The 15,130-nt window shown below is 37.9% G+C and overlaps 1 protein-coding gene across 3 annotated transcripts in view; it reads left to right on the forward strand.

The window, feature by feature from the left end:
* The first annotated feature begins 1,128 nt into the window (after window positions 1-1,128).
* Window positions 1,129-15,130, forward strand: part of CC2H21orf91 (chromosome C2 C21orf91 homolog) — a 33,560-nt gene continuing 19,558 nt past the window's right edge. The window contains exons 1-2 of one of the 3 annotated variants that reach the window (XM_043593824.1): window positions 1,129-1,508; window positions 2,413-2,546. In XM_043593824.1, the coding sequence (XP_043449759.1) occupies window positions 1,375-1,508; window positions 2,413-2,546 (268 nt within the window). In that variant the 5' untranslated portion in view covers window positions 1,129-1,374. Of the gene's footprint in view, window positions 1,509-1,547; window positions 1,774-1,822; window positions 2,063-2,412; window positions 2,547-15,130 lie in introns of those variants that run through there. The other 2 variants (XM_043593826.1, XM_043593825.1) reach the window with 2 other exon arrangements.

A 15,130-nucleotide genomic window follows, 5' to 3' on the forward strand; every position in this document is an offset into this window, starting at 1 on the left:
GTTTTAAGGAGAATTAACAGGGTAAAATGCCACAGGAAGTAAGATAATTCTGAGAAATGAAAAGAACTTGTTTCACTGCAAGAAGTGTGATTTTAGAAAACACCTTTATTGAAAAGATGTGTAGAATCCATGATGCAAGACATTTTGGTTATACTTACCTAGACTGAAAAATTCAAATAGAAAAGGCATAGACTATTCTATTTCAGTTAATGCTTCTCAAACTTCTATTTCAAATGTTTCTTTAATGTCCATAGGAATCACCTAAAGGTCTTGTTAAAATGCCGGTTCTGATTCAGGAAATCTTGGGTAAGATCTGAGATTCTACATTTCTAACAAAACACCAGGTGATTCTGATGCTGCTGGTTCATCCACTACACTTTAAGCATCAAGAACACAAATAACATTACTGAGGCATCGATGGTTTGTATCCAGTGCCAATTTGGTCTAGAAGTTTCCCAGATCTATGGAATCCATTCCTATCATCCGTTACATGCAGACTGACAACCCAGCCCGCTTCCTGTCTGTGAATGTAACCAGTGCAGGTGCTTATGATGCTGTGGAAAATAACAGTGATTTTACATCGGCAGCCCTGGGTCCAAGTCCCAGTTCTGTTTCTAACCAACTATAATCTGAGTTTGTCATTCATAGCTATGAAATGAGAGAATAGTTCCGGTTTCTCCTAAGCTGTTGTGAAGATTACAACAGAAAATGTAAGCGAAAGTATAGCATGAAGTACAACCTTAAAAAAATAATGGCTTAAAATGTCAAGCAAAGTAGGCAGAAGATTTCAAGTACCACACAGTTTGAGAACAGGGCGGGACCTAAAAATATGAGGCGGGGCTCTGGGATTATCCCGTGGGCGTGCAAGGAATAGACCATATTATACGGAAGGGAAGCCCCATTTAAAAAGTAAGCGTCTGTATTTAACATTATCCCTAAAGGATGAAACCTGAAATCTGAACTTTTCCCTTATTAAATGTTTCAACTGGAACCTAACTCGACGTTCAGTGATACTACTTTTTCAGTCTAGTGATTTCAAACAAAATCCTACCCACGCATTTCTGTCCCCTTCTCCGATCCATTCGTCACTTTTCTGCCCCCGCCCCCTGCGGCCCCCGCCCGAGGGCAGTAGTTTCCACTACGCTGAAGGGGGAGGTGGTAACGGACTCCGGTATCTACTTGCCTCGAGGAGGGGGGTGTATCAGCAACCGTAAGAGATGTGGGCCAAGAGACTCGGAATCACGAGAAAATCCTAGCCAAGAACGCGGCGTCGGAGCAAGCGGAGAAACGCAGGGCCTGCAGCCGCCTGGCCAGCGTGCAGCTTTGCTCTAGGCCGCGTCCTCCCCTGCGCGTCCCCCTACCAGCCTCCGCCGGATGGCACCGGCGGGAGGGGGCGGGGCTGGGCGCGCTGCTGCCTCCTCTGCTGCGGCCGCCTCCGCTGCGGCCGGAAACAATAGTGGAGGAGCCCGAGCCGTGCGGAACGGCTGCTGCGGCGCGCGAAGCCGACGGTAAAGACCTCGCGTCCCGATCCCAGACCCGCAAGCGCCTCGGCCCCGAGATCCCGCGGTTCCGCCGCCTTCGCGCTCCGAGCCCCGCGGCCCTTCGCACTGCTCTTCGCGGGGCGCCTGGACGGAAAGAGAGTCGGACTCGGGTCCGCGGCTTCGTGAGGGACGGGCGCGCCCCCCCAACGCCGGATGTGGAGTGGGGGCCTGGCTCCCCGAGGCGTTGAGTCCCGGGCTGTCCGGCTGCCTTGGCACTTGGACGCCTTCTTGGGTGGGAAGAAGTCCAGGGCGAGGGGTCCCCAAGACTCCTACCAGCTCGGCTTGGACACCCCGGCTCCGGCCGTGTCCGACCCGTGCGGTGGAGACGCTGCCCGGCCTTCGGTGCGGGTCCTTTGGACGCTGCCGGGACGCCCTTTTCGGGTGTTCGCGCTGGCACGTGTGTTTTTCTGCCGCGTATCTCTGATAGGAAGCCTCGCTACATCGAGTTAGCGAAACCCATCAATGAAGTTAGCAAAGCAGTGTCCCGAAGAGATCGTTTTTCCTGAGTTTAACAGTGTGAAGTAGGTTGAAAGACCCCTGGCAGCGCTGCTAAGCATTCAGTGCCAGGGCCGGGGATGGGGCAGAGCAGAACACCCGCAAACCGCTTTCCTTCAGCTCATCTCCTCAACCAAATGAAGTACGAGATCAAAAAAGGCGCTCAGGCTTAGTGACGCCTATGGCAAGGCTTTAAGTTTTACTAGCTTTGTGACTTTACACGATAAAAGTGTGATACTCAAGTACAAGCATGGCGATGCTTGTTTGATGGGGCTGTGACATTAGATAAACAGCATCCTTCCCCTAGAAGTTCCTGTTATTGCCATACCGTCAAGTTCTTGAAATTGCATAACCTACCCTTTCTGTTTCTTAACAGGGGCACTATGAACGAAGAGGAGCAGTTTGTAAACATTGATTTGAATGATGACAACATTTGCAGTGTTTGTAAACTGGGAACAGACAAAGAAACACTCTCCTTCTGCCACGTTTGTTTTGAGCTAAATATTGAGGGTAAGGATACAGTATAGATTCATTTTAATGGCGTGAACTTTACACAACTGATTTTGCTGAACTAACTATACGGAAAAACTAAAATTTCTTGAATGATTGGCACTTGTGCCAAGTATGATGTGTGAAGATCTGTGGAAGATAAAAATTTATGGAAGGGAGGCCGAAGTTCTCACAGCTGTGAATTTAAGATAAATCTTTTCCTTTTTTTAATTCCCAGGGTACTAACCCCATTTTTGCTAATATAAAAACAAGGTATGAGCATTGAGTAGGAAACGTGTTTTCTGGTTTGAGACCCTATTAAATTGTCAGGTGGATGCTTTTGTTCGTTGTATATTAAGAATGAACATAACCAAACATTTACATGGATGAGAAAATGTAATTTAATTCCTTTGGCCTCTCATGCTGGTACCTGACTGAGGTGAACGAGAACTCTTTTCCCCAGTCATGTCTTATCTGGAAAAACATTTTTAAATTTTTAGATAATTTCTAAAAGGTGATCACACACACCTTTAATAATTTTTAAAAACTAAAAAGGTTTTTTACATTTCTTAATAGTAATTTTGAAAGTATATGAAAGAGTTCTCCAACTATTAAAAAAAAGTCTCTTATTAAATGTACTATTTGTTTGGATTCGTGTACAGTTAATATGTGTATGGACATTAGTAGTTTGCCCCCAAGAAACATGTGGGATATGTTTCTTTAATCTTGATATTATGATAAAACTCAGGTTTTTAAAAAAAAATATTTATGACTCAAACTAAAACGAATCTTAATATTCTTGTGATTAAAAAGTTTATGTGTCATTTGAATTTTGAATTGTAACATATCAGTACAGAGATTTTGTTAGACTTTTAGATTTGGGACAGTTTCAAAACAGTATTTAATTTTTTTTTTTTTCCTGGACTGTATATTTGAAAAATTTCATTACCTTTACTTTTTCTGTTAAGTAACTAGAGATGTGAAATGTTCTTATAGTTAACCCTAATGTATTTGTTGTTACTGTTTTCAGTTTCCTTTTGAGATTCCTGTTAGGACTTTTCAGATATTGTTGTAGGCACCAAATTAATATATTTAGCTATTCTGTAGTAACAAGCCAAAATTGTAATCATAAGTAGACACTAAAATCATAATAAATTGCATGACATTCATCTTCCCCTTACGATCGTATTGGTTATGTTAGTTTTGCCATTTTACCTTCTGGAAGAATTGTAGTTCCTGAGCATGATAGTTGATGGAAGATCATAGATTTCTTGGGAATAAATAGAATACATATAACTTGGGCCTTAATAAGTGTAGTAATTATAACTAATTTGAAAGGACTGACTTAAAAATATGATTCCTCTATAGCATTTAAATTACCATGTCCTTGATTATGCCAAGGTGACAGATCTAAATTTATGTTCTTTGGAAATAGAGTTGGCCCTATATATTCTTCTACATTGTAGATTTTAATTTTGAATGGGCAAAGGCATTAGAAATGATCCAGCCCAAACCTGTATTTTAATTGAAGGAAACTGAGGGTCAAATAATAGAACTGTTCAAGGTTGCAGTGGTGATGGCAAACTGTCATTAGGTGCCAGGCACTGTAGTAAGCACCTTACGTGGATTATCGTATTGAATGAACTCAAAATAGCTCTGGGATGGCTTCTGTTATCCATTTTAAAGGTAATGGGACCTAACCATTGAGACCTTCAAGAAAGGCACTTTGAAGTCACACAGCAGTAATTGACATGCTGGGGTTTGAAGCCTGGTGATCTCCTTCCAGTATATATTTAAGTCCATTGATCTTTTGTCAATAGTTATTTTAATATCGGAAACCCATTTTCCTGAATCTTAATTAGCTATCCTTGCTATTGAGTCAGCCAACATTTCTTAACCAGTGCTTCCTAATAAATCATCATTAGTGGTGTTCATGCTGTGATAGAATTTTTCCACAGAAACCTAAACTTCCATAATTGCTTTTCTAGCCTTTCAAAAATATGCCTTTCAACTTGTTTTCTGTCATTATATAGAGAACATACAAATATTCTTCAGGTACCACCTTTGTAAATATTTCATCTCTGATAACATCTATTTTAATATATAAGCATAACATAAGTCATGTTGTTGAAATAATAGTGATGTGTAACTTAAAAAACAAAGAGTTCTCAATTTGAATCAGAACTGTTTCATTTTATGCTCTACATACACTGAAGATTTTATATTTTAAGATGTGAATTAAACTTCATGGAGAAAAATTATTTCAGAATTAAATTTTCTTCTCCATTTATCTGATGTTGCTCTTCCAAATGTATACATTTTTATACTTAACTACAGTGACAAGCTAGTCTATTATAACCATTTTAACTTAATGTCATAAGATTATTATAGGAGGAAAGGGAATGAGAACTCTGAATTCCACAAAGTTTCAGTTTTCATATCAGTATACAGGTCTTTAAAACTCAATGAAAAAAAGTGATAATAAAGTAATCGCATACCTGAAAAATAACAAGGTATATTCTGCTCTTTGTCAGTAAATCTTTTAAAGTGTTTTAAATTTTCTCTTCCTTATGAAGTTGTTAGCACAATACCAGCCAATAAATATTAGAATATAAGAGGAACTTTTAAAAACAATGGCATTTAACTACAGTAGTTTGGTGTAAGTCTTTGTAGTATGGTAATGTTGCTCTTACTTGTTTTTTTAGTTTACTAATTGCTAAATTTGTTCTAAAGCATTCTGTATTCTCCAAGAGGCCAGTTTGAAGAATAATAACAGTTTACCTAATTTTGAGTCCACACATTTGTAGTAAACAGGAAATTTTGTATCTTTTGGGTTGTTGATTACATCAAATCAAAACTGGTCCAATCAAATGGCCTGTTGTTTAAAGCTGTGTACCTGCATATATTTATAAATGAAGATGAAAGAAGAAAGAAATAACAAAAGACAGTCAAATCTTCTTGGAGAGATTTCGTATTCTGAGCATGGCTCTAAATTGCCTTTTTTCTGTGACTTCACAGTTATTAAAAGGAAATGGTACCTATATTTTTTATACTTCCTTGTATACTTCAAGGACCTAAGAAATGTACTTTGAGGACTTAACTGTTTTGAAATGCTTGCAAGATTGATTTTTCTTTGTACCTGTAATTCACATTAAAATAACTTGTCTACTTCTAGGATTAGAAAACAGATGCATAAACTTCCTAATACTCATGGCCTATCCTAGGCTCTAAGACACTATAAACTTTTTTATGCATGTATAATCAGATACTCTAATATGCATCATAGTTCATGATACTAAAATCTTTACAATTAGTGACCATATTACTACCTTTCCCTAAGCTATTGAGGCTGGGAAGAAGATAGCCCAGGATAGTCAGGAGCCAATAATAAAACTCAGCTGTAATGTAACAAAGTTGGAAATGAAGCTAGAGGGGACAAAAGTCCAGGACTCCAATCTGTTACTTCATACAGTTTTCATTTTCTGCCAAAAGACTGTGCAAATAATTTTTAGAGCATTCTTACCTTCCTCTAATAACTGACTTCCTCTCTTTTCTTTTCTGTGGAGATAAACTTTTTTATAAAACTGGATTGGGGGCGCCTGGGTGGCTCAGTCGGTTAGGCATCCAACTTCAGCCCAGGCCATGATTTCACGGTTTGTGAGTTGGAGCCCCGCGTTGGGCTCTGCTGACAGCTCAGAGCCTGGATCCTGCTTCAGATCCTTCACTCACGCTCTGCCTCATTCTCTCTCTCTCTCTCTCTCTCTCTCTCTCTCTGTCTCTCTCTCTCTCTCTCAAAAATAAATAAACATTTAAAAAATTTTAAAAAAAAAAGACCGGATTGGTTCCTCTTATGCCAAGCAAAGTTTTCAGTCTAACTTGATGGTTGATTAGTAAGCACCACCAATGCTTACTAGTTCGTCTCCGACTTCATTCTCCCCCTAATTTGTTGAAGCTTCTAGAAACTTTTCTAGAAGCTGACCCAAATTCATATCCTTGGTAATCTTTCCAGCAAGAAAAACCTATAGGTGTTTTCTCACTGGTGAACCCAGTGCTTACTTTTAATCTTGTTCTTCCTTGATTTTATGTCTTTGACCAAAACATTGTTCACATGGTTAGTAGTCAGTAGTCAGTGAGCAGTTTGAATCTCAACATTAAATCCTGATTCAGTTTGGTTGTCAAGACTGGTCATTTACTACTCAAAGTCTGCCAATAGCTCTTCCTTTGTCCTGCTTCTGACACACTAGCATCTTTCCACTTAAGTAAAAAGATCCACCTCTTGTGATAGGGAAACTGTATTTATAGCTAACTGTATCTGGCATTAGCCTCTTGTTTCATATAATTGCAAATGTGATATATTGGTATTAACTAAGAGAATACTTTTATTTTTTTTAATTTTTTTATGCTTATTTATTTTGGATAGAAAGAAAGACTGTGAGCAGGGGAGGGGCAGAGAGAGAGGGAGACACAGAATCTGAAGCAGGCTCCAGGCTCTGAGCTGTCAGCACAGAGCCCGATGTGGGTCTCAAACTCGCGGACTGCGAGATCATGACCTGAGCCGAAGTCGGCCACTTAACCAACAGAGCCACCCAGGTGCCCCGAGAATACTTGTAAATATAAAGCTCAGTGTGACTTTTAAACTTTAACTTGGCTATCTTTGATATACTTAGAAATACAGGCACAAAGTTAATTCTTTAACTGCCTTTTAATGTCACTTTAAATAAATTTGAATGCTTTTTAAATGGCTGCAACAGTAAAACCTCATTATTTGGACAGGAGTAGGGAGGGATGAAAGTGGAAAGTAGTTTTAACTGGTGATAAGTTTAAATTATAGAATACTTTAAAAGAAAAATAATTGAATCTAGGCTAACAGAATCTAATGAAGACTTGTGACTTAACTACCAACCCATTTATAAGGAGCCAGGTTCTAGAATCATCCCTGTGCTAATTATGTTTGCCTCTTTTTAGTTACTCCCAGCTTTTCCTCCCTTTTAACTTTGTGAAGCTTTCTAATTCTAAAGTCTAGGATGAATTTAAAACCTAGATCGTACACAAATTTTGATGGGGAAGATACATCCATCAGGAATGAGATCTGGCCGCAAATAACAGGAAATCCAAATAATGTGAAATAAAATGGAATGGATATTTATATCTCCCATATAAAAATAAGTTGGACCTGGACTTGGTATGATAGCTCCCTGATCAGAAGGACTCAAGCTACTTCTGTTTTTGTATTCCACTTCCCTTACCACATAGGTAACTATCTTCAAGGTCATCTCATGAGCCAAAGTGGCTGCTGGAACTCCAGCCATTGCTTCCTTATTCTCAGACAAGAAAGAAAGGACAGCAGGACATCTGACAAAAGATGCATATTAGCAATCTTGCATCTAAAAAGGGGTTTTTCGTGAAGTCCCAGCTAATAGTTTCTTACACATTTCATTGCCCCTAAGAGAAGCTGCTCCAAATAACGTCAGTGTTTCACAAAGATGGGACAAAGGATATTGAGTAGGCAAGAAGTAAAATCAGGCAGAGAGGGGCCTTCCTAGTAATTAAAGGTTATTCCATGTTGGAGACAAACTATTTGAGCTACAGCTAATACTAACAAGTAATGCTCTGATGATTCTTCCAGTCCTGGAGTTAGAACTGGAAGGGATTTTAGCGGAATGAGGGATTGTATTCTGAGGATGGGCATGCAGGCAGATCACATGTGGACTTGTTGCCAGAAAGCTGTAAGAGTTTTGAAGTATCTAACCTATCTCATTATGTATCATGTAAGGATTGATGTTACTGTTCTGAAAGAGGTCCCCCAATTTTTGTCTGGAAGAAATTTGTGTGGTTAAGCAATTTAGAGATTATAAACTTGGGAAAACTTTTCCCTCCTCTCTCCCAGACTCTGTTAATGGTAGACTCATATGGTTTCTACCTCCCTCATACTTTTACAGGGAAGATTGCTTTTCCGCAGCCGGGTGCATCTGCCACTGCTCACTTCTGTTCTGCTGATTAAGCACGTGGGTCCTAGACTCAGACCTGGCCTTGCATTTGACCCTGCCACATAACTAGTTGGGTTTTCTTGGCAAGATATCTAAGTTTTTGTGTCATACTGGTTCTCAAATGTCACCAGTAAGAGCAGTTTCCTATTTGTATTTCTTAACCTTGAAATTATTGTGCCAGAATCTCATTCCGAAGGCTGAACTCCCATAGTTGCCATTTGTTCCAAGAAGAGCACTTGGCAAAATAAGCAGTGGATCTCAGGTTTGTTCGTTCTTGATGCTGAGGATGAAGCTGCAGAGTAGCAAGCAGTGATTGGGAGCACACGTTCCTAAAACTGCTCCAGAGGCCCAACACCTCCAGCTGGGGCACACACTGCAGAGCCAGACTGAATTCAAATTCCCATTCACCAACCAGGAGAACTTGGGCAAGTTGCTTAAGTGTATTATGATCCTGTCAATTCAGCTGGAGGCATATGCCTATCTGAGTTTTAAATAGGAAACGATTAAGATTTATTTTCTCTTCTTTAGTGATACAGTGTATAGTTAAAATACCTGTAGAAATGACTAGAAAGGTTGGAAAGCCTGACTTTGCCTACTAATTTTTAAGCATAACCAAGCATTTATTAGAGCTAACAGAGCGCTCCCGTCAGGACTAAGAAGTAAGTGGTAATATTCCCAATATATATGTGGTGAAATAAAGGCTCTGGGGTCAAGCAAACTTGCCTAAAGTCACATAGACAGTAAACGACACAGAAGGGATTCCAATCAGGTGTCTCATCAGAGCTGTTGTACCACTGTGGGAAATGGACATTTCTGTTTCCTTTGTCATATTTTAACAGCTTAAATTGTAGACCAGCACCTCTATAATGATGCCATTCACTCATTCACTCACTGGTTTTCTTAATGTTTTTGAGTGGTCCTGATAATCTGTATAGGTCTCTTTAAAAAAAAAAAAAAAAAGAAAAATTTAATGTTGGCCTCCTCTGTCCTAGGCTTTTCATCCTCACTCTGGGCTTTCATAACCTTTTATATGATGAAAACTAACAAAACAACCCCTTGCCTCCTCCTCCTTCCCTTCACCCCCACCCCCAGCTATACATCAATATATGTAACTAATTTTTAGACATCTTCACCTATGTAACCAATAAGTACTTCCAAGTTACATGTCTAAAGCTTTAAGCTGTTATTCCTACCCTAGCCATATCTCTTTTCAGAGTGAGTGAATGAATAAATAAGTAAATTCCCCTTCTATCCCTGAAACCAAAAATATCAAAGTTGGAAGTCAAGGGTGGAGAAGGTAAAGATTTACATGCCTAACTAAAATCTGTGCAGGTTAGCTCCACAGAGAGAGCCTGCCTGTTTCTTAATTCTTAGAAAGTTACTTCTCAAAGGAGCCTTCCCTGCCTTTTAATTCTCCTCCCCCCAGCCCCTCCCCACCACCACTACTCTCCCCAATATTCTTTTCCTCATAGCACCCTTTTTTTTCATGGCACTTGTTATAATTGTTTACTGTAGTTCTTTGCTTGTGTGTTTGTTTAATGTGCTTCCCTCCCCCCCCCCCCATTTGTAATTCTGTAAGGACATGGATTTATTTTAGAGTGTGTTTTGTTTGCTAGTACATAATCAGCAGTAGCACAGGACTGGCAAAGAGAAATGAATAAATATTTGACTGAAGACTGACTGCATCAATCTAAAGGAGACTTTAGAGTACTGTTTCTCTTTACATTATTTTTCCTTTAAACTTGCTCACACTGAAACTTTTCTACTATTTTTCTGCCCTTTTAGAGAATTTCATGAGATCTTTTTGGAGTCTACTAGAAGTTTTATGAATCTTAACTAATAGAACTTTGTACCATATTCAAAAAAAGATGTAGCCAATAATACTAATAGTGATAATTGGTTCTTTTTCAGTCAGGGTAAAAAACAGACGTAAGTATTTTTCCCCAAATACAGAGCAAGAAGTTTTAACAGGGCTGTGTCAAGAATGGGAGTTTCTAGATTCATTTTACGCATTGCATTTCTCTTTTTCTGGACACCCCAACATAGTGTTGTGTGCTCATAATGATGACCCCTAGGCATTTGATGACCCTGAGTCCTCTTTAAATCAGTGATAAAAATATATTCGTTAAATCAGTGATTTAAAGTTGAAAACAAGGAAGCAGAATATACAACCCAGAATATCTTAGTAATAAGAACATCGTAATTATAAATAAAAAGGATTTGTTAGAATGTTAAAAATGTGGCATTCTGGTTCAGCTTCATAATTCTTTCATCCCATTGTGTTGACAAAGATGACAAATATTTTATGAGATATGGAAATACATTAAATCTAGATTGAAAATCTTTAATATGTAGGTCAAAATTATCTATTCTCAGTAAATGGATATGATTTATGTGACTTAAAATAATTTAAAACTGTTACTGAAAAGTTGATAAAGAGAAATCAGCTACCTAGAAATAAAAGGGTAATTTTTCTATCACATGCAAAATAATGTCCTGTGAAGAAAGAAGACAAAGATAGGTTTCTCTGTTCTCTGGAAGAAGTGAACTATCACTCTCAAGTTAGGAAGAAGCTAGTTCAACTGTCGGTAAATACTTAAGTGACTTGCACTTTCAGATAAGAGACTTATTTAAATAATAGGTATTGTTTGTCGAGTATTATACACTTTACATGCATTGTTTCTATTGTTATCCCAATTTGATGAATAAGGAAAGTGAGCAGACAGGCTAGGTAACTGGTCCAAAATTGCACAGCTTACAAGTTCAAACCCAAGGTCTCTGATTCCAAAAAACCAAGTGCCTAAATCATTTCTGCTTCCAAAGAAAATTACATGAACTATTAAAATTTAGGAGATATTAAGTTAGGCAAAGTCAGAGATGAATTATACAAATGTGAATATTGAGGCAAGGAACAAAATCTGGGTCTCAGGAGACAAAATTTTTTTAAATTATTTCTCCCCATGGTATTAATACATGTTCAGTGGAATATCTGAAAATATACATTTCTGATGACTTAAGAGAGTAGGATGATGCAGTCTCCACATGGATTGTAATCTCAATGTGTTGTAATCTCAACAATCTGTCAAGAAGATACAATTTTTAGAACCCTTGGATTGGGCTGGTTAATGATCAGAGAGAAGGGAACACACCTTGACTATCTTGCCGCTCCTGCCCAGAAAGGATAAGCTTATTGAGCTGTAGACTGACATTTGCTAGAGAATCATGCAGGTGTCGACTGGTAATGAGGCAGTGGTTCTAACACTATTCTCTGTCCTCCCAACCATCTGGGTAATGGAGGCTTATCCTGATTATCAGTCTTTCAAGAGGGAATAGGGATCTGAGTAAATGGATGCAGTCAGTGCAAACACAAGTGAAAATGTTAGCACCATTCCTGGAAATTGCACACCATGGTCCTTTTGCTCATCGGCCTCAATAAGTGCCTGGGGCACTTTCAGAAAGAGAAAAATAGGTAGTTTATGAGATGAGTTTTCTAGTTTCTGGGTTTAGAAGGTAATGAGCATTGAACTTAACTACATCAATAGAAGATTTTAGAAATACTTAGAACATATTCAGAAATACAGCACCTCTGCTGATATTCTGCTTAAAAAAAACTTAAATTTTCCAGTGTTTATTACTGAAAATAAAGACCTCATACCTTTATATTTGCATAGTACTTTAGAAAGTGAAAGGTGCTTTTACAGCACCTTAATCTCCACATTATATAGGAAGTTAACATTGTGAATTTCAAATATAGTAATACATGAAAAATGTATAAGTGATTAAAATCAAAGAGGCTAACACTGAAAACTTATCAAAATGTGGTAACTATAGTTCTAGTTAGAGTGGATTTAAATTATGCTAATCCAATTTGGCACACCATATGGTCCATTACGATTTTGATAAGGGGAATAAACCCATTAAACACAGCCTTGGATTTATAGTTTGTAATAAGGGAAACTTGCCTGTTTGTTTACAAATAATTTTAAACTAGTGTATCTCTGGTAATTTTTTGCATTCCTGTCTCAATTGTATACCAGTAAAGCAGAATAATTTGTGTGTACCCATTAAAATCTAAATCTCATAATTAAAGCTGTGTGGTTGGGTCCATAGCAATTTTTAAGCACAATTATTCAGTAAATATTAACTAAGCAACCACTCTGTGCTGGAAGTTATTCTAGTAGCTGAGTATAAGACATGGAATAAAACAAACATAAATCTCATAAAGCTTATATGAGAGGAGGGAAAAGACAATAGAATAAATTAATTATATAGTATGTTGGAAGAGGATATGGAATTATTTGCCTTTATGAAGTATAGATTAAATCACTAGTATATTTTTCCATGTATTACCTTACTTGAAATTTACACTTAATGTTCATTTCTTATGAAATAACGTGGAGATTAAGTAGACAGTGAAAGCACCTTCCAATCTCTAAAGTGCTATTCAAATATACTTAAATGACATTTTTAATATCTAAAACTTAGGATAACTGTTGGAATAATATCTACAATGAATGTAGTGAACAAAAATTGCTAGTCTGATTTGAAAACAGAACCCATATGTTAAAGTTTAGGGTATTGGGGAGTGTTTCAAAATTAACATAAAGTACTCTTCATATTTTTGTATTTCTATCTTTAAATACTTACAGATCTTTAAGTATTGGGTACAATGTAAAATATTTTCAAGTTTTTGTATTCTTTCTACTTCCTTACTAACACTGTTTGTTAATATATTTGTCCTGATAACATTTCTGTTTATTATTAAAATATTCTTTATAATCTTGATTATGTTACTTTGGCTTATTCAGAGTATTTTCAGGATATCAACAATCAGTTTTCAACTCCGTGTCAAGCAACATTTTGATTGTATTTCTGCTACGAAGTAGAATCAATATATATAGATTAAATATAACAGTATAGATAAAATATAATTCCTACATACTGTAACAGAAAGTTCTCCAAAAACTCAGTTTTAGGTTACCAGTGTATTAACTAAATGTGTCTGGTAAATACCAGCCGCAAGTATCTTGAGAAAGAAACTAAAATCTCACAATTCTATATCCAGTTAGGACTAGATGTAGAAAAATATGCTTTTTACAGACTGTCTTTTCTACCACCCACTCTTCTTAATTCATTTATTTACTCTCTCCTCCATTTGTTGTAACTTCTGCTTACTCATCATCTTGCCTACCTACAGTTACTATCTCTGTATCCTGGCAGATTGACCAAAAAGATGGTTAGAGTGGCAGAAATGCTCATGTCTCCCACACTTAAAAGAAAAAATCATAAACCATATGATTTCTTTCCCTGAAACCATAGTTCTTGGAAGAGTCGTGTTCATTCAGGGTCTACTCAGTCCTCCCATCCTATCCTTCAGTGCCCTTACAATTTGCCATCCTCCTTTACTCTCACTAGTGACCTCCTTGTAGTCAATGCAGTAAATAGTCTCATGTTCGTGCCATTATCAAAATCTGACATTTAACATTTTCTTTTGAAACACTTGACTCCATGGGTTCTGTGAGAAAAGAGCTGTGTCCTCTTATTTCTGCCCACTTTTCTGTCTTCTCGGGTTCATTGCCAGGTACAAGTCCCTAAAATACTAGTGTTTCATTGAATTCTGTCCTTCTCTTATTGCACTCATCTACTTCTTTCATTGACATGTCTTTAGCTATACCTCTGTACTATACCACAGACACATTGCCAGGCCAAACCAAATCTTTCTTCTGAGTGCCAGACCTGTATATTCAACTGTCTTGAATATTTTGTGCCTTCCATTTGAATATTTTGTACCTGTCTTGAATTTAAGTTCCTCAGAACTAAATGGATCTCTATTTCCATATACACATGCATTTTATATTTCATTCATCTTTGGTTCAAATGGAACTCTGGGATCCACATGCAGAGATTTTGATTTCATAGGTCTAGAGTTGATCTTGAAATTTGCATTTTAACAAGAGTCCCAGCTAACTATTCTGCAAATGACCTCAGGACCAAACCTTGAAAAACTGCCATTAGTGAATGAATGGTTCCTGGTTCTTCAGGACTTTCCATGTAGAGTTGTGTAGGTACAATGATAATGTAGCCTAGAATCTGATCTAGGCTCTGCTGTTCAAGCTGTGTACCCTGGTAGGGATGACTTTCCAATATATAAAGGCAAGTTGGCCTATGGCCTAGCAGCAGGTCCTGTCTGTTACCCGACGGCTTCCACCCGCCCTCTCTTTGCACTCTGTCCCTGAGTCCTATTGATTCTCTCCCATTTGTTTCCTACTTTTCATTCCCACTGCTATACTTTTGTCCAGGCCCTTTTTCCTCCTTACCAATATTACCCCAAGACTACTTAATTAGCTGCATAGATTTAATCTTTTTATCCCCACCGCTACCCTACCTCCCCAGTTCTTTCTCAGTATCACCAGAAAGGTCTTTTACTTTAAAGATCTGATCATGCCATTCACTGTCATAGAACTAACTATCCATTGACTCCTTGCTATTTTACTCAGATTATTAGCTTCCTAATACAACACATAAAACATGTCATGACTGGGTTATGTCTGTTCAACTGGCCACCTTCATCTTTCATTACTCTTCCAAAGGCACTCTACAAGCCAGTCTGTGTGCCAA

The sequence above is a fragment of the Prionailurus bengalensis genome, chromosome C2 (genome assembly GCF_016509475.1).
Source record: "Prionailurus bengalensis isolate Pbe53 chromosome C2, Fcat_Pben_1.1_paternal_pri, whole genome shotgun sequence".
Lineage (NCBI taxonomy): Eukaryota > Metazoa > Chordata > Mammalia > Carnivora > Felidae > Prionailurus > Prionailurus bengalensis.